This window comes from Vicugna pacos, chromosome 17, assembly GCF_048564905.1.
Source record: "Vicugna pacos chromosome 17, VicPac4, whole genome shotgun sequence".
Taxonomy (NCBI): Eukaryota; Metazoa; Chordata; class Mammalia; order Artiodactyla; family Camelidae; genus Vicugna; species Vicugna pacos.
Genome location: NC_133003.1, coordinates 10,507,195 through 10,533,097, shown reverse-complemented (window position 1 = coordinate 10,533,097; position 25,903 = coordinate 10,507,195). Strand labels below are relative to the sequence as shown.

The 25,903-nt window shown below is 48.4% G+C and overlaps 1 protein-coding gene across 1 annotated transcript in view; it reads left to right on the top strand.

The window, feature by feature from the left end:
* The window catches only part of TRIM71 (tripartite motif containing 71), a 60,700-nt gene that overhangs the window by 31,806 nt on the left and 2,991 nt on the right, over nucleotides 1-25,903 (top strand). The window contains exons 2-3 of the mRNA XM_072940936.1: nucleotides 12,950-13,117; nucleotides 22,870-23,004. Coding sequence (XP_072797037.1) covers nucleotides 12,950-13,117; nucleotides 22,870-23,004 — 303 coding nt within the window. The remainder of the gene's footprint in view (nucleotides 1-12,949; nucleotides 13,118-22,869; nucleotides 23,005-25,903) is intronic.

Below are 25,903 nucleotides of genomic sequence, written 5' to 3'. Positions count from 1 at the left end.
GCATGGTGCCGAGAATGGGTGCAGTTAAGGAAATGCGTGTGCTTTGGGGAGTCATACTGAAAATGACTGTTGCTGGGGCCTGGAAGGGGCTGATTTGACCGATGAGAGTGGAGGGGCAGGGTCCTTGGCTCGTGGGCAGGTGCTGTGACCCCATAGGAAGTTGGAGATGTGAGACAGAGGTGGTCACATTCAGTATGCTTTTCCCAGTCGAATTTATGGAACCGCTCAACATTCCTTCCATTCAGTGGGCAAAGAGAATCGCAGCCCTGGAGAACGCTGAAAAGGCCATTGGAGTGGCTCTACAGCCTGATCAGTCCTGCCTTGCTAACACCTCCAGCCTTGCAAACGGCCCCTGGAAATTGACTTAACGTGCCCTACCCCTTACCAAGCTGGAGCCCCCACAGGCAGGTGCTACCCTCTCCTTCCTGTTAGAACAGCCATTTGGATTTCATGCACTTTCTTTTCCACCTCCCGAGAGGTGAAGTGCCTTTTCCCCATTTTGTGGGCAGGAACAGCTCGGTGACCAACTTAGCCAGAACAGCTGGAGAAGGAAGGACCACATCCATGTTTGAACCCAGGTTTTTGACTTCTCAGAGGTTCCCTCAGGCTGTGCCCTGGTCTCCTTCCAAAGTCTAGGCGACTGGGGCAGGCTGTCCCCTCAAGGCCACCCGGCTGCCACTTAGATCCAGAAGCCTCCCCCAGCCCCTCATTTCCTTCCCCTCTGGTCCTTGACCTTCAGCTAACTTTCCCCTCCCATCTACTCCAGATTCTTCCCCTGCACTTGGGCCAAGGTGCTCAGGGTGCTCTTTTTAATTTGATGTACAAATCTTCCACCTCAGTCCTTTTCAGGAGTTTCTCCTTGAGTATCTGCTTGGGAGGTATTGGCGGAGGGGGGGGTGTTCTGCCCCTCACTTCTATGTTTGGCAGAAAATAGGGGCTCCTGGTTGCATTACCTGCTGGGTCAGGGTCAGCAGGTCATCCATTAAGTTCTGTTGACAGGTGCACAGGTGCAGTTCCAAAGAGATGAAGCGCAGGCTCCGTTTGTTGGGATGAAGTGGGATTTCTAAGGAAGCTCCATATCTGAGAGTTGAAATTATTTCTCCTCATCGTCATTTTCTCCCTAGACCATTCATTCGTGCACGGTGAGTGATCTGGGGAATTAATTCTGGCTTCTAAACTTTTGACTCCAGTGGTTTTACTGGCAGTGTTGGCATTGATCTGTTTCCAGAGTGTACCTTATTTTACCCGTTACTTGGTGTTCCCCTGCCTGAAATCCTGCCGGCCTGGGTGTTGGGGTTCTCCGACTCCTTGCCAAATCCTGCTGTAATTAATGCTTCTTTAAAGCCGCAGTTGTTAAGAGCTGGGTGCAGCAGTGGGAAGCGGGATGGGTGAGCTCCAAGGCGCCAGCACCTCATTGCTGGTCTTAGTGGAGCCCAGCCACGGTTCCCATTTGCCTGTTTTGGCTGCTGAATTGATCCTTTGCAGCTGGAGGGCTCATCCCTGTTTGTGCCTTGTGCTTCCTGCCTTGGTTGGGCCCTTCTTTCCCCAGGTGAGGTCACTGCAGACTGGAACACAGCTTTCCTGCCAGCCAGTGCTTTCCCTGCTGGACCAGTTTCCTCTGGTTTGCCTAGGCTCCGGTTCCTCCCTTTTGAGCTTGGTTTCTGCTCCCCTCGTTCTTCTTGCAAAAGGTCTTTAAATGTTAGTGGTGCTTCCTCTGAGGTGTCCTGCTTTGTTCATATGTCAGCTGGCCTCTTATTCCCACCGGACCCAGGTCAGTGGTCGGAGGAGGGAAGGGGAGACACACCCTGTAAACTGCCTGCACCCCAGAAACGGCCCCGGGCTCCTGCTCCTCCGTGTCTCCACGTGGATGACTCTTTAAAGCCGGTCTCCTAGCCTGGCCTGGCTCTGTTGCATTTGTGGGGGTGTCTGCGATTTTGATTCCTGTTTTTGGAGGTGAACGAGGGTGTGATTTTAAATTAATTGCTTAACGAAGTGCTAACTTGAAAAGAGTTTTTAAAAAATCCATTTCTTGACAAGACTGAGGCTTTTCTTTTTTCCCCCAGCAGCTGCTCCGAGCTCAGGTTTGAGGCCCCTCTGCTCTTGCTCACAGAGGAAGCTCCACTGATTCCTGAGTGTGTCTGCCCTCTGTTTAATGCTTTCCTCGATGGGGCAGGTTTTGTTTATTTTTAAATTTATTTTTATTGAAATATAATTGATTCACAAGTTTTAGGTGTACAGCAAATTGATTCAGTTGTACATACACATATTCTTCATTTCTCTTCCATTACAGGTTATTACAGGGTATTAAATTTAGTTCCTTGTGCTATACAGTAGGTCCTTGTTTATTTTGTATACAGTAGTGTGTATCTGTTAATCCTAAACTTCTAATTTATCCCTCCCCTGCCCTTTCCCCTTTGGTAACGATGAATTTGTTTTCTATGTTTGTGAATCTGTTTCTGTTTTATAAGTAAGTTCATTTGTATCATTTTTTTAGATTCCACATATAAGTGATATCATATATCTGTCTTCCTCTGCTCTGTACATGTATTATGTATATGTGTATACACACACGCGCGCACACACACACACACATACGCACACACACCCATACACAACTTCTTTATCCAGTCATCTATTGATGGACATTTAGGTGGCTTCCATGTCTTGGCTACTGTAAATAGTGCTGCTGTGAACATTAGGGTGCATGTATCTTTTCGAATTGGAGTTTTCTCCCCATATATGCCCAGGAGTGGGATTGCTGGATCATTTCCATATAGTTCTCCACAATGCCGGCACCAGTTTGCATTCCCAACAACAGTGTCGGAGGGTTCCCTTCTCTCCACACCCTCTCCAGCATTTGTTGTTCATGGACTTTTCAATGATAGCCATTCTGACTGGTGTGAGGTGATACCTCCTTGTAGTTTTAATTTGAATTTCTCTAATAATTAGGGACATTGAACATTCTTTTCTTTTGCCTATTGGCCTTCCGTGTGTCTTTGGAGAAATGTCTGTGTAAGTCTTCTGGCCATTTTTTGATTGGGTTGTTTGGTTTTTTTGTTTGTTTATTTTGATATTGAGCTGTTTGTCTATTTTGGAAATTAATCCCTTGTCAGTTGCTTCATTTGCAAATATTTTCCCCATTCAGTAGGTTGTCTTTTAGTCTTGTTTATGGTTTCCTTTTCTGTGGAAAAGCTTTTATGTTTAATTAGGTCGATGGGGCAGTTTTGAGGAGTGCCTCAGAAAAAGCCTAGGCCTGGAGCTTGGAGTCAGGCCCCACACTCTGCAGACACACAGGAGTCCTTGCCAAGGAGCGGCACTGGCTGGCGTTGAGAGAATTCACAGAGGCCATCTACTGCTCCCTTGATTGGTCCCCTTCCTCATGTAAATAATCCCTGCCTGTGAACAACTCCGGATTCAAACAAGATTCCTGTAGCAGTAAATACTTGGTTAACCTCTTGATTTGGAGGCAGTGCTTGGTAAGGTTAGCCCGCTCTTAAAATTGTCACCGGATGCGAGAGTGTAACCTGGGGCCATCTGGAAGGCTAGAGTTGACCTGTCTTGCCCAAAGCGGTGGACAACATTAATGTAGGTGCCCAGCTACTCAAGGTAATAGAACTTGCTGAACTGGGGAGAGAAAGGAACATTTTTATTGTGCTGGAGGGATAAAATATGGCCGGTAATATTTTTAAACTTTTCTGTGATTAATTTTATACTTGAGTATTTCTGCTTCCTTCTGGAGACAGTTTTCTGTAGGTGATAAGTGCCTTCCCTTGCTTTAAGTCCGCCCGGCCATGTGATTGCAGCCACGCTGGCCATTGAGGCCTCTTTTGCTACTTTGGGGGCGTGAAAGATTTCAGGTGCACAGCGTCACCCACTGTTTAAGAGGTGAGGACTGAGTTACACGGCCACCTACAGAGTCTGGTCCTTTTTTAAAGTCGGCCTGTAAGCATCACCAACTCTTGTGCAGAACCCAGCAGATTAAAGCTGGGTCTTGCTTTTGCAACCTTGGAGGCGACAGGGAAACTGTGTGTCTGTGTCAAAACCTGTCCTTTCATGGCTGGTTTAAAAATCTACAGTTTACGTGGGCAGTGATCTGAGTGTTGGAACAAATCTCTTTTATTTGCTGCGGGAAGCTGCCTGGGCCACTCATTAGCACATCCGAGGTCAGATGCACGCCGCGGCGGCCGCTGGGACACTAATGATTTCATACGGCTTTGTGTGACCGCTGGCCGCCTGTGGTGCTGTAAATCGGACTCGGGGTTCTAATTTTATCCAAACCTCCAGGGAGTTGGTCCGACTTGCCTCTTGTGAGATTGAACTTAAGATAATATTTATAGTGGAGGACACAGGAAAAATAATGCCTAATGGGAACATTGTGGGAAGAATGGTAGCAACCCATTAGAAGTAAATTACGCGGGGCCGTTGGAGGAACTCATTTATGGGCTCAGCGAGTATTTATTAGGTCTTTAGCGATGAAGAGCCTGGCCGGGGCTAGGCTGCCAGCTTCACCCCACCAACACCAGGTGGTAGGTGGGAGGGCTTCCCCTCAGTGATTATTTTTAAGGTGTAATTTACATAAACAAGTACACATTTTTACAGTTTTATACATCTGCGTACCCACTCCTTCCACCAAAGTAATAGAACATATCCATCACTCCAGAATATTTCTCTTTCAGTTCCCCCCAGTCATACCTGTTCTCGCCTGAAATTTTTTCACTGTCTAAAATTGTTTATTTATTTACTTATTTATTATTGAAGTATACTCAGTTTACACTGTGTTAATTTCTGGTGTACAGCATAGTGATTCGGTTGTACATATGTATATATATTCCTTTCTATATCTTTTTCATTATAGGCTGTTATAAGGTACTGAATATAGTTCCCTGTGCTACACAGTAGTCATCTGCAACTTGTTTAATTTTTTTTTAACCTTAGTTTTGCCTTAATATAAATGGACGTATGCAGGATATGCTTTCTTGATTCTCAGATTTTTCCATCAAGCATCTGAGTGATTGCCCAAATCAGTAATTGATCTTCATCACTAAAAATAGTCTGTTGTGTGGATATACCTGTGTCTTTGTTGATAGGGAAGTTTTGCTTATATTTTTGAACTGAAAAAAAATTTTTGTTTCAAATTTAAGTAAACAAGTTAATTTGCTAAAAACTGCTTGGTAGGCAGTTATCCAAAACACAGTTCTGGCATGTTCCAAAGTGTCACTCTGTGTCAGGTAACTTGGGTCTGTTGGAGGGAACCTCCAGCAGAGATGAGTCACTTGCTGCTGTTAGACCCTCTGTCACTGTGGGCTGGTGTCAGAGCCTTCCAGACGGAAGTGACATCGGTCACCCCACGCTGTGGGCAGAACCTGCTGGCCTCGGGTCGTGGTGGCCATGAATGTGCTTCAAGCTGTGTGTGTTGGCAGAGATCACAGGACTCCAGCCTGAAAATCAGGAGACCATGAAGAGTCCAGAGCAGGAAGGAGCTGGTGCAGGTTGGGCCCCCTGGAGGCAGGGAGAGTTTGGATGGAGAACTGGTTTGTCAGCAGCCCGGGGGTGGGGGTGGGGGTGGGGTGTGAGGCAAGGGAGGAAGCAGGAGGGATGCAGGTGCCCGAGGAGGCTCAGTGATGCCAGCAGCTGCCAGGCGGGGCTGGTGGCAGGAGGATGCTCTGGGTACCAGAAGGGAGTGGACAGAGGCATAGCTGTGTCCCCCTCTGGCTTCTTGTCGAGTCCCCATGTGTGTTGTCCCGCGCTGAGTGTTTTGTGACTTTCGATTAAACTTTTATAGGTTATGTGTTTCTTTGTGGGGTTTCACATGGCTGTGGGGAATGCTAACAGTAGCTCAGCGTGGGAAGCGCTGTCTCCTGCTAACCGTTTTCCTACCCGCGTCATCACCTCGATACCTGGGCTTATTTATATACAGCTCAGTTGGAGGATTTCTTCTGCCCTGAAAAACTAACTGCAGCCCCCACCCCACCCCATCCCTCTTAGAGCCAGGATCCCAGAAAAACACACACCTGGGTTATATGTCCTTTCTTTCCTCCTAAAGGCCCTTTGAACTCAGATGTACTGCTGCAACCTAAGTTTTAGAAGGGAGCTGTGGTAAGAAGTATTGGTACAGCTATTTTGCCTGTGACTCTGGCACAGCTGGTGGACAGAGCCGTGTGCTGTGCTGGCCAGGGTGTCACTGTTCCTGGGGTCTCGGTGCCAGAGGGGAAATGGTTTTCTTCCAGGGTGAACTCATTTTCGTACTTTCAAATCTGACAGTTCTGTGAGCACCCCTCCCTCCCCACGTTGAGTTACTTCTCCTTTTTACCAAATCCGCAGGTAAGGTCTGCCGAATTTAAAACTTCGGAACACATCTTACTCTTCTAATTATCTGTGCCTTTTTATAAAACTATCTGTGCCTTTTTATAAAACCCATGGTTCTGCTTTTTGCATGTGTTTATACTAAAAACTGCATGCTCAGAGAGGGTTCTTCCTGGGGGAATGGACGGTGTATTTGAGGGCCCTGAGTCATGGAATATAAAATACGAAATATAAATATTGCTGGTATATAAAGTGGGGACCTGGTGCGCCCGGCTCTGGGGTGTTGGGACCCCGTCCCACAAGCAGGGGGGCAGGTGATGGGGGAAGGGGAGCCTCAAGGAAGCCTCGTGGCTTGGGATGCCAGAGGAGCTGGGTCTCGCTAGGTGTAGCTGGTGGTTGGTCGGCGTAGGGAAAAGGAGCAGCAGTGGTCATTTGGGAGTGTGAAAATTTTCTTCCAAAAAATAGCAGAGGGGTCACGATGTGGCTTTGGAGTGGCGCAGAAATCACAGGTGAGCAACACTTGATCACGGAACTGTGCTTCTCTTTGGCACTGGCGACCACACTGGCTCTGAAGTTGTCGTTGGAGCCAGTGGCGTTCCTGCTTCCAACCCTTCCTTTTCGGATTGGCCTTGTCCACAGGAGCTGACAAATTGGGTCTAGAGCTGCTCCGACCCCACGTGGGCTCTCTGTGTGTACCCTCACCCCCTCCACCTCCAGGGTCTCAGCTCTTCCCATTGCTCGTTTTGCTGAAGATGAACCTGACTCGGCTCCCTGGCCCGACAGGTTCACGTCCAGTCTCTTAGCCCAGCTCTTGGGATCAGGTGTGCCTCGACACCCAAAATTTCTGATTTTGGGAACTGGATAGTATGAAACAGCACCACAAAATAATGAATATTAGCCCTCTGTTTCTTCAGTGAAATATATGAAAACTCACACTAGATGGTATAGATTAAAATTAGGAATCATTTCCATGCCAGTTCAGGTTTTTGCTGCCAACTGTGTAAAAAGTTCTGGTTTCCAGCTTCTGCTGGACTTGAGGGTCGCAGGAGGGCTTCTGGGCTTGTCTGCAGCTCCCCGTGTTTGTTTCACTGGATGTTTGAAAGACCCTCTGGGACTGTTTATCCTCAACACCCTTCAGCCTGTACGTTGCCTGAGACCCCTTGCACTGTCCCCCTGGAGTCGTCCCAGTAAGCAGCCTCACTTGTCCCCAGCCTTTTGTGTTTGGGAGAATCTCCTAGCGGCCACTTCTGAGGACACAAAGCACAAGCCTTGCTTTCTTGCTGCTCCTCTGCTCTGGGCTTCTTTTCAGTCTCAGCCTCCATCTTCCCCCCTTCCCAGCCCAGCAGAGTGGACCTCAGCTCCCCAGTCCCCCGTTGTCTCCCTGGTGTCCCTGAGCTGGCCTCACCGTGTATGTTCGGTCTTGTTGGGAACAGAAACTGGCACTTGACAACCTTGGTTCCTCACGGAGATGTTGGTTGACCTGACTTCAAGTTATTAAATTAAAAAAGCCTTCCTGTCCACACTTGTGAGTAGATTTTTTTTTCCTTCTCATAGGGCAAATGGTATAGCAGTTGAATATATTAGCATATTGAAATTTCTGGGCTTTATAAAGACCCATATAAAGAATATTCACTGCAGGGGGGAAGGTATAGCTCAGTGGTAGAGCGCATGCTTAGCATGCACGAGGTCCTGGGATCAATCCCCAGTACCTCCTCTAATAAATAAATAAACCTAATTACTCCCCCCACCCCAAATATTCACTGCAGCATTGCTTGTGGTTTTTCAAAAACTGGGAAACAGGGTAAAATCCTATCAGCAGGTACTAATTAAATGAGTTGTACATTGACAGACATACCACACAACCATTCATAAAACACCCAGTGGACCCAGCACATTCTCCAAGTTAATATAGTTAAGTGAAAAAAGTCTAGCATAGCACTCTCCTATTTGCATCTTTAACGAACAATTCATGTTTGCATAGAATAGAGCATCATTTTGAATGATCAGGTTAAAAAAAGTTAGAAACAACTGAATGAGAAATTGGGGGAGATTTGAAAAAAACTGTTTGCATCTGTGTGGGTTTTTTTGCATTGAAAATGCATATGTGTTCCTTGTCTAAGTTTTTAAAAAGATTTCCAGACCCCTTTACTCTCCCCAAAGAGGTCATTTGTCCTCAGCGGGGCTCTGCTGTCCTGAGCTGGTACTGATGGTGTAAGGAGGGGCCAGATTCCTTTCTTTGCTCTCTTCCCAGGCGCCCGAGGCCACAGCACGTGGCCCAGGATGCAGAAAGGCTTCTTCTGCGGGTTTAAGAGCTCCCGACATTCAGTGTGCTTTCCCTAAATCAAGTAAAGCTTGTTTTTTTGGTTTTTTGGTTTTATTTTTAATTTTTTTGGGGGGGAGGTAGGTAATTAGGTTTATTTATTAACTTTTTTCCTTTTTCAGTTTTATTATGTGTAATTATAGTTCAGCTGCACATACACATTATGTTGCATGTAAATACGTATATACAGTATACTGCACATTTTTTTTAGTTTACATATATGTACTAATTATTGTTTCTAAGAACAGATTAGATCTTTAGCTTTTTAAACTTAGGTAGTAATGGAGGCTCTGGGGGTTGAGCCCAGGACCTCGTGCATGCTAAGCACGGGCTCTATCACTGAGCTGTACCCTCCTCCCCGCCTCTAAAGCTTGGTTTGATGTTGTTGACTAGAGTTAGTTTCATGGCTGGGCTTCACTCCTTGTGCCATTTGTAAGTAGGAGAGCCTGCTGAGTGGCAGGGACAGATAAGGCTTCTGCTTGTCACCAGCCCTCCTCCGCTTCAGTCTGTGGTGGAGACACACAGAAACCCTCCCAGGCAGGTGGACGCCCCTTCTGTCAAGGCCTGAGTCTGTGGGAGGCTAGGCGTCCCCCGTCAAAGACATCGCCAAAAATACGTTTATCAGCGACTCATGTTTATTATTTCAGCGGGGGCATCTTGACGGTGAGCGGCCGCCTCCACCCTTTCTCTGCTCACCTCACTGGTGCGGGTAGTTGTGTTTTAACCTGGTGCTCCAGCAGGACTTGGGGGCGGGTGGGGTGTTTCTCGTTGGATCACATGTGGTATAAAGAAGTAGATTCTGGGAATGCGCGTGCGCACGCAGACACACGCGCGCCGTTTTTCATTAACAAAGCAATTCACACGCTGGCTAAGGTAAACCTGCCTGCTTGGTGTTTTTATTTATGTATTTATTTACTTATTTCTGAAACCTCCCCCCTTCCTCTCCTGCTGGGCCCACATTCCTGGGTCTTTGTCTCCGCCTGGTATTTTAGAAATTTTGGGAGAGGAAGGCGGTGGGTGGGGCATTCTGGAAGCTGGGGGCAGGGAAGAGGGTGGTCACTTGCAAGGTCAGGGGTCGAGCCTGCTCCATTCAGCTGGGGCAGCCAGATTGTCGCCATGTGGGGGGGGAGGGGGCGTGTCCGAGCATCTGCCCGGGAAGCCCCAGACCGGCTGCTCCAGGCCCTGGAATTCCTGCCACCGGAGGACTGCCCCTGCCCCTGCCCCTGCCCCTGCTCCTGCCCCCGCCCCCTTCCCGGAGCTGCATTGCATGGCCTCTGCCTCATTCCTGGCTGTGGACCCTCTGAGCAGCCCTCCAGTTTATTCTTATAAAATTACCTTAAATAAGCTGCTTCAGAGAGAGTTGCACCCATATGCATCCTTGCCTGTTCATTGAGTTTCACAAGCCCTAAAATTGTAGGTTTTTGACTTTAGAAATTGAGATGTGGAGCTTCTAAATGGAGTGCAGCATCTTCCCAAAGCTTTACTCCAACATTTCACTAGCAAGTTCACAAAATGTGATGGCATTTTCAGGTTTAGACGATGTGTTCTTTAAAAAAAAATCAGTGGTCTGTTAATGAAAAGCACCACAGGGGCTCTGCTTTAACCCACCCAGAGTCTTGTATTATCCACTAGCTGGGTGCCCCCTACGCCCAGCCCCAGCCCCATCTCCGTGGTCCAGTTAGCCTGGAACTGCAGAAACGGGAGCACTTTAGAAAGTCACAGTGTGTTCTAGGCACTTAGAGCAGCATCAGTCCCGTGTGAGATGATGTCGGGCAGGATAACATCCCAGGACCCAGTTGCCCATTTGAGAGGATCTGGGCTCTCCAGGCTGGGCCTGGTGGGGCTGGGAACACGGGCTTCGGGCATCCTGCCGCCACCCATCATGACCAGGATTTCTTCCCCAGCCCTTTCATCTGCAGAATCCTTTAAAACCTACCATTTGTAGGATAGCTCCCATGCACAGCGTCATCCAGGCTCTGAATTTTGCAAACCCAAAGCCCAGAAAAATCGCCCCAATTCCTTGTAGTTGCACAACTGGCACCTGGAACTTGGCTTCTGGCTCAGCCCAGAATTAATAACTCAAAGCCGTAGCTTTCCAGTGTCCTCAAAGATAGGGTTCCTGGGATTTCCGGAGCGGAAGGGGTTTCCTGAGGTACCTTGTCAGACCCCCGTGTGTTCCACATGTGGGACTGAAGCCCAGACAGGTGACCGGATAGTGTATCCTGGCCAGGTAGTGCCTGGCTGGGGCTTGAGGTTCTTTCCTGCTCACGCCCTGCGCAGATGAGCCTTTACATATCCGTGAGCCCACAGACTGAGGATGCTAAACCCAGCACACAGCTGTCCCGAGAAAAGGTAAATCCTGAGAAGAGATAAAAAGGAGATGGCTTAGCTGTTTGTCAAGAGCAGGGAACATAGTGGTGGAAGATTTTCACACTTCACATGAGCCTAGTGATCCCTTTATTCCCGTGACAAATGGGGAGAGCAGAGGGGAGGAATGTGGTTGAGTTGTTGAAGGTGATGAGAAAATTGCTTTAGCACCATGTTGCGAAAAGTGTCCAGCAGTGTCCCCAGGTTCACCCACTTGAGCATTTTTCAATTAGTATCAAAGGCTAGCTTGAGAATTTTAGATTTATCACATCATAAAGATTAGATGGTGGACCTTCTTCAAAAAGTGATTGGCCTTCAAGAAGGCAGTGTCTCCCATGGTTGCTGGAAACATACTTCATGGGACAAAATCAGCAGTAAAGGTTACAAACCTGATCACATTTCCTGCTATAAAATACAGCCCAAAAACTTGCCATATCACAACCATTTTTTGGTATGGCGCAATTACGTTCCTTCATTCATTCATTAAAAAATATTTATTGTATTTTTAATTTTGGGGGGAGAGGGGAGGAGGTACTGGGATGGAACCCAGGACCTTGTGCATGCTAAGCGTGCGTTCTGCCACTGAGCTGTACCCTCCCTCCCCACCAGCCGTTTCTTAAAAGTAGAAATGTGACAGCCTAATCTTTCCTTTTTCCTATTTCTGGATCCCAGAGTTCCCCAAGAAGCAGCCTAAACCTTGCTGGGTCACACCTCCTACGTGGAGCCAGGCCTGCTTGCCTGACAGCCATTTGGGAGATCACTTCCTGTGGACACGCTCCACGCCACGACATTGGTTGGAATAAGATAACCTCTGGATAATGAGTGAAGCAGCCTTCTCACTCCATGGGCTTTCAGTCATGGGAAGTTTCTGGACCTCAGGGCCGCCTCCAGCCCTTGCTCCCTGCCGCAGCATTCGGCTCCCAGAAGTGCCCTGAGTCTCACGTCCGCCAGGTGCTGTGTGCTCTGGATGAGGTCTCCAGGGCCCCTGTGCTGGACCAAGCTCGTCGGAGTGCCCCGCCGTTGCTCCCCGTGTGGCCTTGCACACCTCTTCGAGGGACTGAGCGCTCGTGTCTTTGAAAGACCCCCCTCCTTCCCTTTTCTTGGACAAGACTTCCCTGCCTGTTGCAAGTTGGCTGGCTGTCCCTCACCCCCAGGTGTACCAGAGACAGGTTGAAGCTCTGGTCTTGAAAGCAGTCCAGCGGACATTTCCGCAGAGCCTGCCCTGTGGAGGGATATGCCGGGGCCGCCCGGTTTCTGGGCCAAGGAGCAGTGGCTCTTGAGAGCTCCTGACTTACCAGCAGCTGGAGGTGGTGGCAGGCCCTCTCTCCCCTGCCCAGCGTTCTGGGCCCCGGGGAAACACAGAGCATCACACAAAGCAGTCCTGTGGGCTCAGACTGCCTCCCAGGGTCGGCTCCTTGGAACGACTTGGCAGGAAGAGGAAAGGCAAGAGGCTGGCTGGCTTTCTTTCTGCCTCCGTTCCAGTAGCTTAGGCCCGCACCCGGCTGAGTGCCTTGGCTGCCATCATCTAGATCCTTGATGGGGAGGGAGGGGCAGCAGGCTGTGCTGTGAGGGCCGTGAATCCTCGCCCCTAACCTGGCTTCACACACCAGAGGCTGGGGTGGCGAGGGAAGCTTTGCCGCCGCCAACCTGATACCGGGGAAACAGAATCTTGAAACTTTGGGGGGTAATTAATCTGAGATACAGGGAAATCTCTTATGCCAGGAGATTGTTTTGTTTCGTCTTTGCCTTTGAAGTGTCTCCATTATGGTTCTGAATGGTACTGGAGTAGAATGAGGGAGTTGGTTGTTTTTTCTTATTGTTGTGCTCGCTGTTGACTGCAGGGCTGGTGCTCCCTGTGGGGTGTGCTTGTTTATGGCGGGGTTCCGGGAGCCAGAGTACTCAGTCATCCTCCCTCCCCATCCTGCATCTCACTAACCCTGCTGCCTCTCTGGTCCCCAGGTGCTGCACCTTTACTGTGACACGTGCTCGGTGCCCATCTGCCGGGAGTGCACGGTGGGCCGGCACGGCGGCCACAGCTTTGTCTACCTCCAGGAGGCGCTGCAGGACTCACGGGCACTCACCATCCAGCTGCTGGCTGACGCCCAGCAGGGCCGCCAGGCCATCCAGGTCAGTCCCTCCCCACCCTTCACCTCCTCCCCTTCTTCTTTCTGGCGCTCCCTTCCAGACATATGTAGACTCCAGTGTCTGGAGCCAAGGGACAGTGACCCACAGGTGTGCACGGAGACCTCCCCACAGTCTTGTGAAGATGAGAGTGTTGTAGCCAGAGCTGCTGGCCACTCAGGGCTTGTTCCAGACACCTAGGCTGGACCCCCCTCACGTCAGCTGCCTGCTTTCCATCCGGTCCCCTCCCCAGATCCAAGTGGACATTAGCATGCTTCAGTCAGGACTACAGAAAGACGGGGCACTTCATGCTTCTCAGACAGAGATCTTGCTGCTCAGATTTATTTATTTATGGGTAAGAAATAGTGAGCCTGGGAAATTTTATATAAGTGTCAGCGTCTCAGACGCTTTCCTGGGGTGTAAATAAGGTCACGTCCTGGTAATTTGGACCCTTGTTTCTGTTGACTCCCATCCCTTTGGGGTTAGGAGGGGACACGTGTAACTTTGGGACACAGTGAAGTTCTCTTACAGAGGCAGGTAATAGTGTGGCTGAATTGATTTTGAGACTTCTCTGATCCAGGTGACAAGGTTTTAGGAAAACAAAAAATCATAGGTTGTTATCCTCGTCTTGTAGGATAAGCTTGAAAGTCAAGAAACATTGCTAATCCTCGAGCAGAAAGTGAGTAAGAAACTGCCTAGTATGAGCATTTGAATATGTGAATTATTTAAAAAATAAGACCTTTTTGGGAAATGCTACAGAATTGATCATGTGCTGTAAAGGACGGGGCAGAGAGATGGTTTAGGATTTTCATAAGTTTCTGTCACATTCCTGTGCATGATATTGAAGTAATCTTTCTGATGAGTCAGATTATCTGATAGTCATGTCATAAAATAGGAAGTTTGAGGGTCTGTATTTCTGGGATGACTTAGTCTGTCATTCTTAGGCCGCAGTGCTGGCCTTTCTGTTCTCTTTCTGTGACTCTGTCCCTGTGGATGAAATAAGTGGTTTGTGGCTTTGTTTCTATGCCACTGCAGTTAGGACCTTGTCGGACGCCTTCCTTTCTGGTATTGGCGTCACCTGGGAGGGAAAAGATCTGCTGGTGTTTAGGTCCCACCCCCTAGATGGTGGTATAATCTTACTGACCTCTTCCTGTCCTTGGAGACAGAACACTGGAGGGGGTCTTGAAACATGATTGAGAGAATTCCTGGTACTCCCTGTGCTTTGTGGGATCAGCCACTCTGGGGTGAAGAGTGAGTTGTTAGTGATTTGCCAAAGGCTGAAGGGGAGATCTGTGGTTAAAGTCAGGAAATCGCGGGGAAGTGGAAATTTGGGCTTCTCGTGGAGAGAAGTAGAGGGTTGGAAGATTTTGTCTGCCACGCTCCACTTTCTGAAACCAGCTGAGCGTCTGCCGCGGGGGTAGTGAAGGGACCCTAGGAGTGAAATTCAAGTGTTAGTTGCTACTACCGTGCCTGCTGCTGCTGGAAATACTGGATCCCGGGGGGTTTTGTGTAGAGGAGCCAGGTGACAGGTGGGTTCTTGGGGGAGAGGGAGGTGGGAGGCTTGGTATGTTAATAATCTCTACGCCTACACCCAGGTACATCAACTGCATAGGTTGTGAATTATCTTCCTAGAAAGTTCTTGTGACCGTGCTGTGTGTGTGTGTGTGTGTGTGTGTGTGTGTGTGTGTGTGTGTACATGTATGTACACTCTTTCATGGTGCATGTAAGTCTCGAAAATCTGCATTCAACCAGTCATCTGAAGATTGGTGTATGATTGGTCACCCATTTCTATCTGAAAGTTCTTAATGTATTCTCAACGATTGACTATTCCTAGAAGACTCTGGGGGCCACTGAACACAGAGCATCAGGGTTCGTTCCCTTTAAAAGAGAAGTCCTCGGGTGTTGGTACAAAGCACTCTTTCCTCTGACTTAACTCTGATGCTGGCTCACACCTGTAGGGGCAGGAAGGTGAGGACTGAGGACAAGTTAGCTTTGCTCAAAAACCACTTGCCAAAAAGTCCATTTGTTCCCATGTGAGCTCTGTCCACAAAGTCAGAAGAATGGTGTGACCGTTTTCATTATAAACAAATATTTTGCCCCCAGGTTCCTCATCGGGGTGGGGGCAGTCAGTTGTGTGTCCCTGAGGCTGGAGGGTTGTGAGAGTGAGGGGCGGGGGTGTCCTGTGTGTGTTCAGCAAATAACAGAGCTTTCGCTCTTTCCCAAGGGGAGAGCAGTGTTCTGAGAGCTTTTGTAGGCATCAGTCTCGGGGACTAATCCAAAAGTCATCTTAATTAAAAGTACACCTGGAGGACATAGGAAGAGCCGCCACTGTGTAGCTCAAGCTGTACATTCGTTTATTTATACAAGGAGGTTATTTGGATTTGTGTGAATATACAGGTATTTTCTCCTTTGTTGGTTACTAAGCATAGGAAAGGATGACAGACACTGAAATTTTGAGATGTGCCTCAGAGGCTAAAGGAGTGACCTGGAAATGCCAGAAGAGAACACTGGTCTGGCTGCACGGTGCTTCACTGCTTCGTGGCGCAGTTGGTCAAAATGTTAAGTGAGGTAGATGGCCCAACCACATGATTTTTATGTTGTCACTTAGCAGCACTTACATTAAGGAGTACAGCAAAGGCGGCGTGAAGACTGTCTCCTGTTCTTGATGTGAACGTTGGAGAAGGAAGGATGCCATCAGCTTCCGTACAGTCTGGCGGGGGGTGGTAATGTTTCTTGAAAACAGACATATTGACCCCCCCCCTTTTTTTTAATTGAAAAAAAGGAAACCACTTAATCCACCTAAAGCACAAGACACAATGATCCTGGTCACAGGGTAAGGAGAGATGTCTTTCACAGAGAACGCTGAAACGGCAAGTTTGACCCGGAAGTCCTTTGTCTAAGAAACTGTCCTAGGTTTGTTCATTGTTCATTTGCTCTTGGTCATATTCATGTATGAAGTGTGTCATTTTGGAACTTTTAAAAGCTACTCATTTGTCATGGCAAATTGACAGATCCAAGAAATAAAGCCTCTTTCTAGAATATCTACTTTATTTTGCTAACAACTCTAAGAGAAAACTAAGATACCAAACCAAAGTGTGATGAAAGAGGGAGACGGAATAGAGTGAAATTAGCACAGCAATACCAAAGAGAAACCCTAGCTGGGTTAAAGGGCTACATGGAGTCGGGGGAGCATTTTTAAAAAAAACCCCAGGGACTCTAAAATGGAAAATGGAGTTTGGATAATCCATTGAAGCTCCTGCACCATTAATGTATGGTCACCAGTGTGAGTTTAGAATTTTTTTTTTTAAGCCATGCACTTTTAGAAATAGTTTGGATTAAAAACACACACTGGGGGGAGAGTATGCTCAGTGGTAGAGTGCATGCATCAGGTCCTGGGGTCAATTCCTAGCACCTCCACTGGGGGAAAAACCCGTAATAATAAACAAATAAATAAATAGACCTAATGACCAACCCCTAAATAAAGAAATAAGTCTCTCTCTCTCTCTCTCTCTCTCTCTCTCTCTCTCTCTCTCTCTCTCTCCCTCCCTCCCTCTCCCTCTCCCTCTCCCTCTCACACACACACACATCGTGTTAAGTAAAAGGAGCAAACTGACGTTGATTCAAGAAAAATTATGTAGAACCCAGAAAACACCACACAGAAAAATTGTGGGAGGAAGTAGAAATGGACCAAAATATTAATAGTAGTGTTTTCTCAATTATGCTGGCAGTGAGGCAGACGTTTTTCAGCTTTATTGAGGAAAACTGGTCCACAATAAACTGCACGTTTTTGTGTTGCATAGCATACGTTTGGCATGGATTTCAACCAAGAACACATCACCACAGGCAAGATTATGAACATGTCCATCACCTCCAAAAAGGTTCCTTATCCTTAGGGTAATCCTTCCCTCTGCCCGTGTTCCCAACTAATTGCTCATCTGCTTTCTGGGCCGTAGATTAAGACTTGGTTTTGTTTGTGTGTTTGTTTTTAAATCAGTTAGGAAAGGAACTTAGCAATGAGAAACTGGCCTTCACTCTGCTCCCCAAAAGCAGTGGTTTAAATACTCAAGGTTTTAATCTCTCCTATTAAAAAAATAGTCTGGGGATACAAACAGTTATTGGACAATTCTTCAGCTTTATCCCACCATTCATAAGTATTGACATTCATCCCTGTGGCCCAAAATGGCTGCAGGAACTCAAGCCATCACATTCTTAGGCTCTGGACAATTGAAAGGAAGGGGGCATACACCCACCTTTTAGAGGTTTCCCAGAAGTTCTGCATAACGTTTCTTCTATCTTTTGGCCAACACCCATGACAACATCAGTTGCAAGGGAGTTTTCATCCCAGCTCCCTATAGACTTAGATAAGATAGAGTTTTTGTTAACTTTTGCTCTGATGTTACTAGTAAATCAGTGCTGGTAGTAAAGATGAAATGAATGTTGTGAGCAGTCAGCTATCTTTGCCCTACCCTCTTCCTGATTTCCTTTATTGCATGTAAGTTGTCTACCTAGTTAAAAAAGTAAACATTGGCCCCAAAATGAGGAGAACCAAACTTAAATGCTAAGCATAATTATTTTGAAGGGACAGGTGAAATTGTAAGTTAACCAGACTTCCTGGATTACCTTGGTCCCCGACTTCTGGTTTTGTTTGATCATGTTGACACTGAGTAGCCTGCAGACAGTCCTTGCCGGGGGACATATGATTGGGAGCTCCCTTTGGACCAGATGAATGAGCTTGAACACATCCCCAAAAGTAAAGGATACTAGCAGCCATGTCTGCAGGTAGATTTAAATCCTTTAAATGAGTATCAGTAGCATTTTACAGTATATCCGGACCCAGTACCACTGCGAGTTTGCGTATTTTAATTTCCACTTACTGGCTTTTGTTCAGAAAAAAACCTTTTCAGGAACTCATTCCCTTTCTTCAGCCAAGGACGCTTGTGTCTTAGCTTCTCCTCTGTAGTCAGAGATAATATACACTCACTAGAGACTCAGCAGAGATGTTTCTGCCTTTCTTCAGCCACTCGGGACCCGGAATCACACCACTGATCCAAGTTGATGTGTTTGTGTGGGTGTCAAAGGCTTGAGACTTGTATTGGCTCCTCTCCTGTAGTACATCCTGCATGCAAGTCACCTTCTGTTGGATTTTCCTCCAGTCCCGATAGCCTCATCCTCTGATTTGCAAGATTAGTTTGTGTGTAAGCTTTCCAATAAATCATTCCTGGATGGGATCAGTATATATATAAAAGGCCTACCCACCCCGCCGCCCCCAGCCGCTGCACAACTGACGATCTTGTTTTTTTATCCAGTATTAAATTACAAGTGTCAGCTGTACAGTTGACTGTGAACCACAGTTCCTAAGTTAGGACTCTGAGAAACTCATAATTTGTCTACATTTAACTTGAGAGTCTCATTTCTCCGGGGGAAAAAAAAATACCCAGAACTAAATCCTTCAGTAATTCTAGATCATCTTGTGAAGAGAATTTACCCCGATGAGGGTCTTGAGTTGCCCACAACAAAGACAGCGTGGAGAATGGCTATGGTGTACCTTATCGGTCTTCCTGGGACAGCCACTCATTTTTGTTGCTTTTTAGAACATCCTTTTACCTTCCTTCTGACTGTTCCTGAAAGTACAACAGTTTTGGTCACTGATGTAAGGAGAGGGGTTCATAAAGGTGCACTGATTCCCTGGGGATGTACATGGTCTGCTCTCCATGCAAGGGAGCCTTGATTCTTTCCTTGCTCTTACTTTCATCACATTTAAGATGCTATTAATTGTAAGATACACATTTATTTTACATACAACTAACAAAGGGAAGAAACCCACTGACAGTGTTAAGATGATCGTAAGTTCAAAGATTGTAAATGGGATGAACAGTCACATTTTAGAGTGAACTACAGTAATGCCCATATCTGGTATGGTGGCCTTTGAGTTTATGGGTGACACTCGCATCCTCTGTTATCTTCTATCTGGACACTTTCGATAGCTGTCATCAGGCCACCAGTGTTCTCCTAGCAGACGTCACTGATCGCTGTCTGCACTCTTCTCTGTGAAACCCAGATCTGGCCTCAGACGCCTCCCCAGTGCTAAGTGGCCGTCACTCACCAGTCAGCTGGCATCACTGACTCGCCTGCCCAGATTGAGACTCTCAACCTTGGATGATTGAATCTGTTAACATTTAGATAACATTTTTTCTCAAGCCCCCTGCTGGTTGGATGATCCTCCCTTCTTCCTTCCCTTTTTCCTTTCTGCTACATTAAGTATGTGTTTCCATTTTAGGAGTTTCCCCAGCCCTTTTAACCCTCTGCCATTTCCCCCAACGCCATGCCTCATATGTTCTTCAATTCAAACGTGAGATAAGGGGGACTTGCCGAGCAGGTCCTGGTCTGCACGTCTCAGGAATGTGGTGCCTGCCTGGGTTGTGCATGATTTGGAGGGGAACGTAGGATCCATTTTGTCCTGCACGTGGAGCTTTTACGACTCTAGGAACGGGGTGACTCAAAGGGCAGCCAGAGCTTTGCACCCCTTCTACCTTTTTGGAAAATGGAAGAAACACTTCTTGTCACAGAACTGGAGTTCCAAACCCAAGGGCCTGCTGGGGACCTGGGAGGAAACACTGGGAGCAGCCTGGCTGGGAGGCAGGTGGGACGGGGCGGGTGAGCAGGCGAGCGCTCCCGGTCCATGCACAGGATGTGGTCACTGCTCTCCATCCGGCCAGTTCTTGTCCTGCAGGAATGGGGGGCCTGCTCTTTCCATATCTTTGATTTAGGTGGAAGGTGAGTTAGATAAGTAATACGACATTAATATAAACAGAAGGCAGTTTGCGGCCTGGGCCTTCCTTTGAGGGACCGTTAAGACATGTTACGGACAGAAGCTTGGTTGCCTCGGATACATGTTGACTTGGACACCAGCTCTGTGCTAATGAAGAGCCAACACATCTGAAAACAGGGTGAACCAGTAATTACCTCACCAACCTGCCCTTTCTCGGTCATGCCCGTGGTGCTGGGGCTGCAGGCCACGTGTCCTGAAGTGCAGAGAAGGGACTTCTTCCTTCCTTTTGACTTCCTGTTCTTAGCAGCAGCTCTTTTCCACCCTGACAGCAGAAGGTGGCACCAAATTTCTAGCTTTCGCCACTCAGAATGAACTGGGCCTCCCCCCACCCAATACCTCTGGGTCCTTGTAACCCCTACTTTCTTCTCCTTGTCCTCTGAGCCCAGGGGGTGGGAGCTGCCGACTGCAGTTTTTGTCTGCTTCATCCTCAGTGTGCACTTTGCCCTGGCAGTTCTCCGCTTCCTGCTTTAACCAGATTTCCTACGTTAAATTGTCTCTGTTTAAATGTCTAGTGAGGCTCCTCTTTTTCTGAATCAGTCCTGACTGACAGCTGGAGGCATTTGCAACCTACCAACCCCGCTGTGATGTCTGCTTACACGCATACTTACTGATTGGCGAGCCTGATTTTTTTTACCTTGTGGATGATTTGAGTGTCTCCCATCTACTTGACCTTGTTGGCTATGGTCTTGGTTTCCTGGGGCTGCTAGAACAAAGTCCCATAAACTGGGTGACTAAAGACAATAGGATTTATTCTCAGAGTTCTGGAGGATAGAAGTCCAAACTCAAGGTGTCCTCCTGGTGAAGGCGCTAGGAAAGACTTTTCCCGTCCTTCTTCCTGCCTAAGCTTGCACCTGTACCGCCCCCAGTGTCTGCCTCCTCCCTCACATGGCCCTGCGTGGATATCAGTCATGGGGTTTAGGACTCGCCCTACTTCAGTATGACCTCATCTTAACCAGTTATGTTTGCAAAGACCTTATTTCCAAGTAAGGTCACATTCTGAGATTTCAGGTGCAGCTGAATTTTGGGAGGACAGTATGCAACCCAGTAAAGTTACTTCGTGCTTTGGTAAACATGGTTCTAGCCATAGACATGAGTAAATATTAAACGTATACATTGTTCCTGTTACAACCCCGTGGTAAGTACGGTAGACTTTGGTTTCCTATGTCCTGACACTTGGGACAGGAGAGTAAAGGGGCGGAATCATGGGTTGGTGTCACTCTTTTCCAGTTTTAGGAAGGAAGGAAGTGGCATTTGAGCTGGGTTTTGAAACTTCACGGTGAGCTTGGAAGAGAAAGGCATTCCAGGCCGTGGAGAACCCGTGAGCCTCCCAGATCAGCCAAGGCCTGACAGGGATTAGGGCAGAGGGGGCAGTGAGCAGTCAGCCGTGTCGGCTGTGGCTGGTCTGGGGGCGCTGCACTGTGGGTCTCCCAGACTGCGAGAGGATGGAAGGTGGTAAGTCAGGGGTCCCAGTTACGGATGACCCAACGAGTCACAGCTGATTCGCGGGAAGCACGTTCAGAACAATAAGGCTGGTCATGTATTGTTGGATTGCATTTGAGTGAGATGCCCAGGCCGGGCAGATCTTAGAGAGGCAGAGTAGACTTGGGACGTACCAGGGGAGAGCCAGGGAGGTGGAGAACGACTACTTCCTGGGCGTGGAACTGTCCTCTGGTGTAAAGAGGTGTCCCTAGCTGGAGAAGGGTGATGACCGCACCACGTGGAGTATGCCAGGCTCGCTAGCAGGACGTTTTACGTTAAAAGTAAAAACGAAACAAGGTAGAAAGCGTGACTAGGCCCAGGTGCATGATGCTGCTTCTATGATGAGAGCTAAGTAGGGTGAGGGGAAGGGATGGCTGAGCTTTTGGTGCAGGTGTTTATCAGCTGAGCACTATCATTAGGAACAGTATTTTATCCTGGGCCAGCTGCTGGACTCAGCTCTTCTCATACATTGTCCTGCACTTTTCTCACATTCACCCCAAATTTGTAGAGGGCCAGGAACTTGTCTGTGGCCTTAGAACTAGTAGGGGGTGGGGCTAGGATTTATCTGACTTCTGGGATGACCATCCGGCCTGGTTTGCCCAGGACTTTGCCAGTTTGACATGTGTTCCTGTGCAGGTCAACCCAGAGCTGATTCCTGAGTCCCAGCAGGTTCCCAACTTGTGAAGCTTCCCTGGGTCCCTCCTAATCTGGGACACCTGTTCTAAAACCTGTCGCACCTCAGCAGTCGGTTTGGAATCCCTGATTTAATACTTCAGTATCTCAAACAAATCCTCGTGGCTTTTCGAGACCCATCGTGTAATTGCATGAAAACGCCAGGCCTTCTGTTGGGATTAATTTTTCATGGGCAATAATGCATCTGATTGAACTGGCTGCTTTACGAGGCCTGGTGGCACGGGGTCGGGGGCGCAGGGCTGTGTAGATGGTCTCTGGCTGGCCACGGGCACGGTTTCTCGGTTGGGCCAGACACTGTTCCCAGTTTGCACTTGGCGTGGCCTCTGAACTGGGCTGCAGCCTGGTGCACACCCCGCCTTGAGGGTCTCCCCCCGGTGGGGAGGAGGGCTGGACGGTCTGTGGGACGTTGCTCGTGTGCCCAGAGTAGTCCATTCCACACCCGGTCCTCGCTCCCGGGTTTGGGCAAGGACCCAGCCACACTGGTTTCCCCGTGTTGGATCAGCTCTCAATAGTCCCAACTTTCACTGCGGAGGTGCCGTTTCCCCTGCAGAGACACCCAGCCCTTGCCAAGCAGCTCCTTCAGTTACAGTCAGACAGATGCCGTTCTCCCCCTAGGGGCCTGCTCTCTTTCCATGGACGTGGGTCACCCGGTTTGGGGGCCCAGGATGTTCACTTTCGGGGCTGGAAAAAAAGCAGACTTCAGGGTGGAGCGAAGGTCCTTCTCGTGTTGTGAAACTGACTGTTTTTGGTTTTCCAGCTGAGCATTGAGCAGGCCCAGACGGTGGCCGAGCAGGTGGAGATGAAGGCAAAGGTGGTACAGTCGGAGGTCAAGGCTGTGACTGCAAGACACAAGAAGGCCCTGGAGGAGCGGGAGTGTGAGCTGCTGTGGAAGGTAACGGGGCTGCCCCACCCGGGGCCCCCCTTAGCCGCCGCACGTCTTTTGGGTACCACACACCCTGGACCCCAGCTCTGAGTTCAGAACACTTGGTGGTCTTCCCCCAAGTTTGTTGGCAGAGAGACGTAGGGGTCCGTGAACACTGCGGGTGCCCTCTGAACAGTAAAACAAACCAGAAGCCCTTCCAGAAGCAGTCGGGTCCCCGAGACTGGAAGGACGGAGTCTCAGGTTTGTCCTGCACACACTCAAGGGGGCAGAAAGGGGGGAGCAGGGTTGAGATTATTGTCAGGACAGCAGACTGCTGGACACACCCTTAGTTCGGTGTCCTGGCTGCTTGTGCTCCCTGACCCCTGTGGAAAACCAGCTTCCCCTCCTGGGGACGGGGAGCCTGGTGCCCTTCCTTCCTGCTAGAGCAGGGCTAGGCACTGAACAGGCTGGTGGGCTGTTTAGAGGAGATCAGCTGGAGAGATGAGTCGCCCCACCCACATCCCCATGTGTCATGGCCCCCTCTGACCTTCCGTCCCCACTCAGGCACAAGAGAGGGACGTGCCGAGCCTGGGCCAGTACCTTGCCAGTTCCACCGTGATCACGTTCTCCAAACACCCAAATAAGACTATAAGAAGCTGATTAGAAAGGGTGCGCTTGGGTGCGTGGTGCTTGTTTGGCTCATGTAATCGATGTGACGGGGGAGGTGGCACCTCACTTTTCTGGAAGTGACCCTGGCCAGGCGCTCTGCCCTGGCCTGCGTGGGAGTGCTGGCTGCATGGGCTGCTTCTGCAGTGCCTCTTCCTTTGAGTTAGTGCGTGCACAGCTGCCTTCCGACTCTCTGACCTCTCCAGGAATATGGCTCCTTTGCCCATTGACAGAAGAGACGAGTCCTTGGATGGAAACAGTCCAAGATTTAATTCACATAAGTTATTCAAGCACCTCTGTGAGCCTGATGTGGTTTTCAGACACGCCGATGTCCCCATGCTCTGCGGGTCTCATGCCACCCACGAATGTTAATTATAACTGGAACGGGCCCCCTTCTTGCAACCTGAGAGCTGTGTGGTGAACTCTGCCACAGACTTGCTCTTCTGGGTTTGCTGATGAAAAGGCCTTTGTGTGCAGGGGCTTCTGCAGGTCTCACCTTCATTCCCCTCCCTCCTGTGGGGCTGACTTGCAGCCTCTCTCTCAAGGCAGCTCTCTTTCAGGAGGAATAGGAAGCTCAAGGTGTTTTTGTTTGTTTGTTTTCTAATATCATAGGATTAGCAAATCCGGAAGAAGAGCCAGTCTCTTCTTTGTGTAATAAACTTCTTCCCTTGCCTGAAAACTCATTCGTGGATAACTCCGAAATAAGCTTGCTCATTGTGGACACACCTCAGTCCCGTCTGTCTCTGCTTTTCGCGGGGGTACCTCGCCCGTAGTCCTGTGGGAGTCCCCCTCTTCTCCTCCACTCATTCCTGATTTTTCTGCTCCTTCCCGCCTGTCTCTGCCTGGGCACCTCCTTGTTATAAAACGTTTTGTTTTCTTGCATTCCTGGTCATTGAAGATACCTGGGTGCCAGGTGACCAGTTTTAGGTATTGGGACAGACCTCTTCTTTCCTGTGGCTTATGCATTTCCGGTGGACATGGCTGCCTCTTGAGGAGGGGGTAGCTGTAAACACTAAGTTGAGAGATCAGAACCAAAGCCCAGAGGTTTGGCCCAGTGCAAGGCCAAAGGACAAAGCTTTACTTTGACCTGTCCCCACATGGGCCTCTCTGCACACACGTGTCCTTCCAGAGTGGACGGATGAATAAGCATGAATGGGGTCAAAAATCACATCATCCACCCCCAAAGGGAAAGTCTGATTAAAATCTAGCCTTCCCAACAGTGGACACTTTATTCTAATAGAGACTTTCTGTGGCTTTCAGATCACTCAAGCACTCAGAAGTCTTGGTCCTCTTTGCAAAACAGCACAGACCAGCTGGGCGACCTGTTTGTTCTCCTCATAAGGGAAATCACTTAGAGGGCTTTTAGTTATCTCATGCAAAAGAATGAAGAAATGGCAGTTTCATCAGTCAAATAAAAAACCTATATTCCCTAATAGTGTGGTTTGAGAGCCCCAGAGGCAGGTCCGAGTCCATTTATCTGTCTTAACAGCATTGTAGATTCAGAGGGCTCCTTCGGAAATAATGCAGGCTAATGGTTGTTGAAAAGTTGGTATCTCTGGCTCCCCGTTGAAGATTTCCAAAACCTGTGAGGAGAGAAAACAGTGAAGACAGGGGACGTGGAAGGGGTGGGGGGTTGTCATCTTGAATTAGATCCTTACCACATCCCTTTACTCTGCACCCACAGTCTTTCTCCCTCTCATTGTGTGTGTACATGTGTGAAGGAGGGAGGGAGATTTTTCAAGAGACTTCAGGCTCTCTGCCTGTAGGAGCATTGAAGACTCAGTCTGTTGGGAGTGCAGGATCAAACCCACTTGTCTCTGCCAACCCTGTCTCTACACCAGGCCTCTCATCACAGTGACTCACTCGCTATTTCTACTCTAATCGCCAGTACTCTCTGAAATTGTCCTGCAGCATTTCTTTGTTTGCTTGCTTAGTATCTGTCACTTTATAAGCTCAGTGGGGCTTAGTCTTTCTTTTCTTTCTTTCTCTCTTTCTTTTTCTTTCTCTCTTTCTTTTTCTTCTTTTCTTTCTTTCTTTCTTTCTTTCTTTCTTTCTTTCTTTCTTTCTTTCTTTCTTTCTTTCTTCCTTCCTTCCTTCCTTCCTTCCTTCCTTCCTTCCTTCCTTCCTTCCTTCCTTCCTTCCTTCCTTCCTTCCTTCCTTCCTTCCTTCCTTTCTTTCTTCTCTTTCTTCTCTTTCTTTCTCTTTCTTTCCTTTTAAGTGGAGTTTCTGGGGATTGAACCCAGGACCTTGTGCATGCTAATAA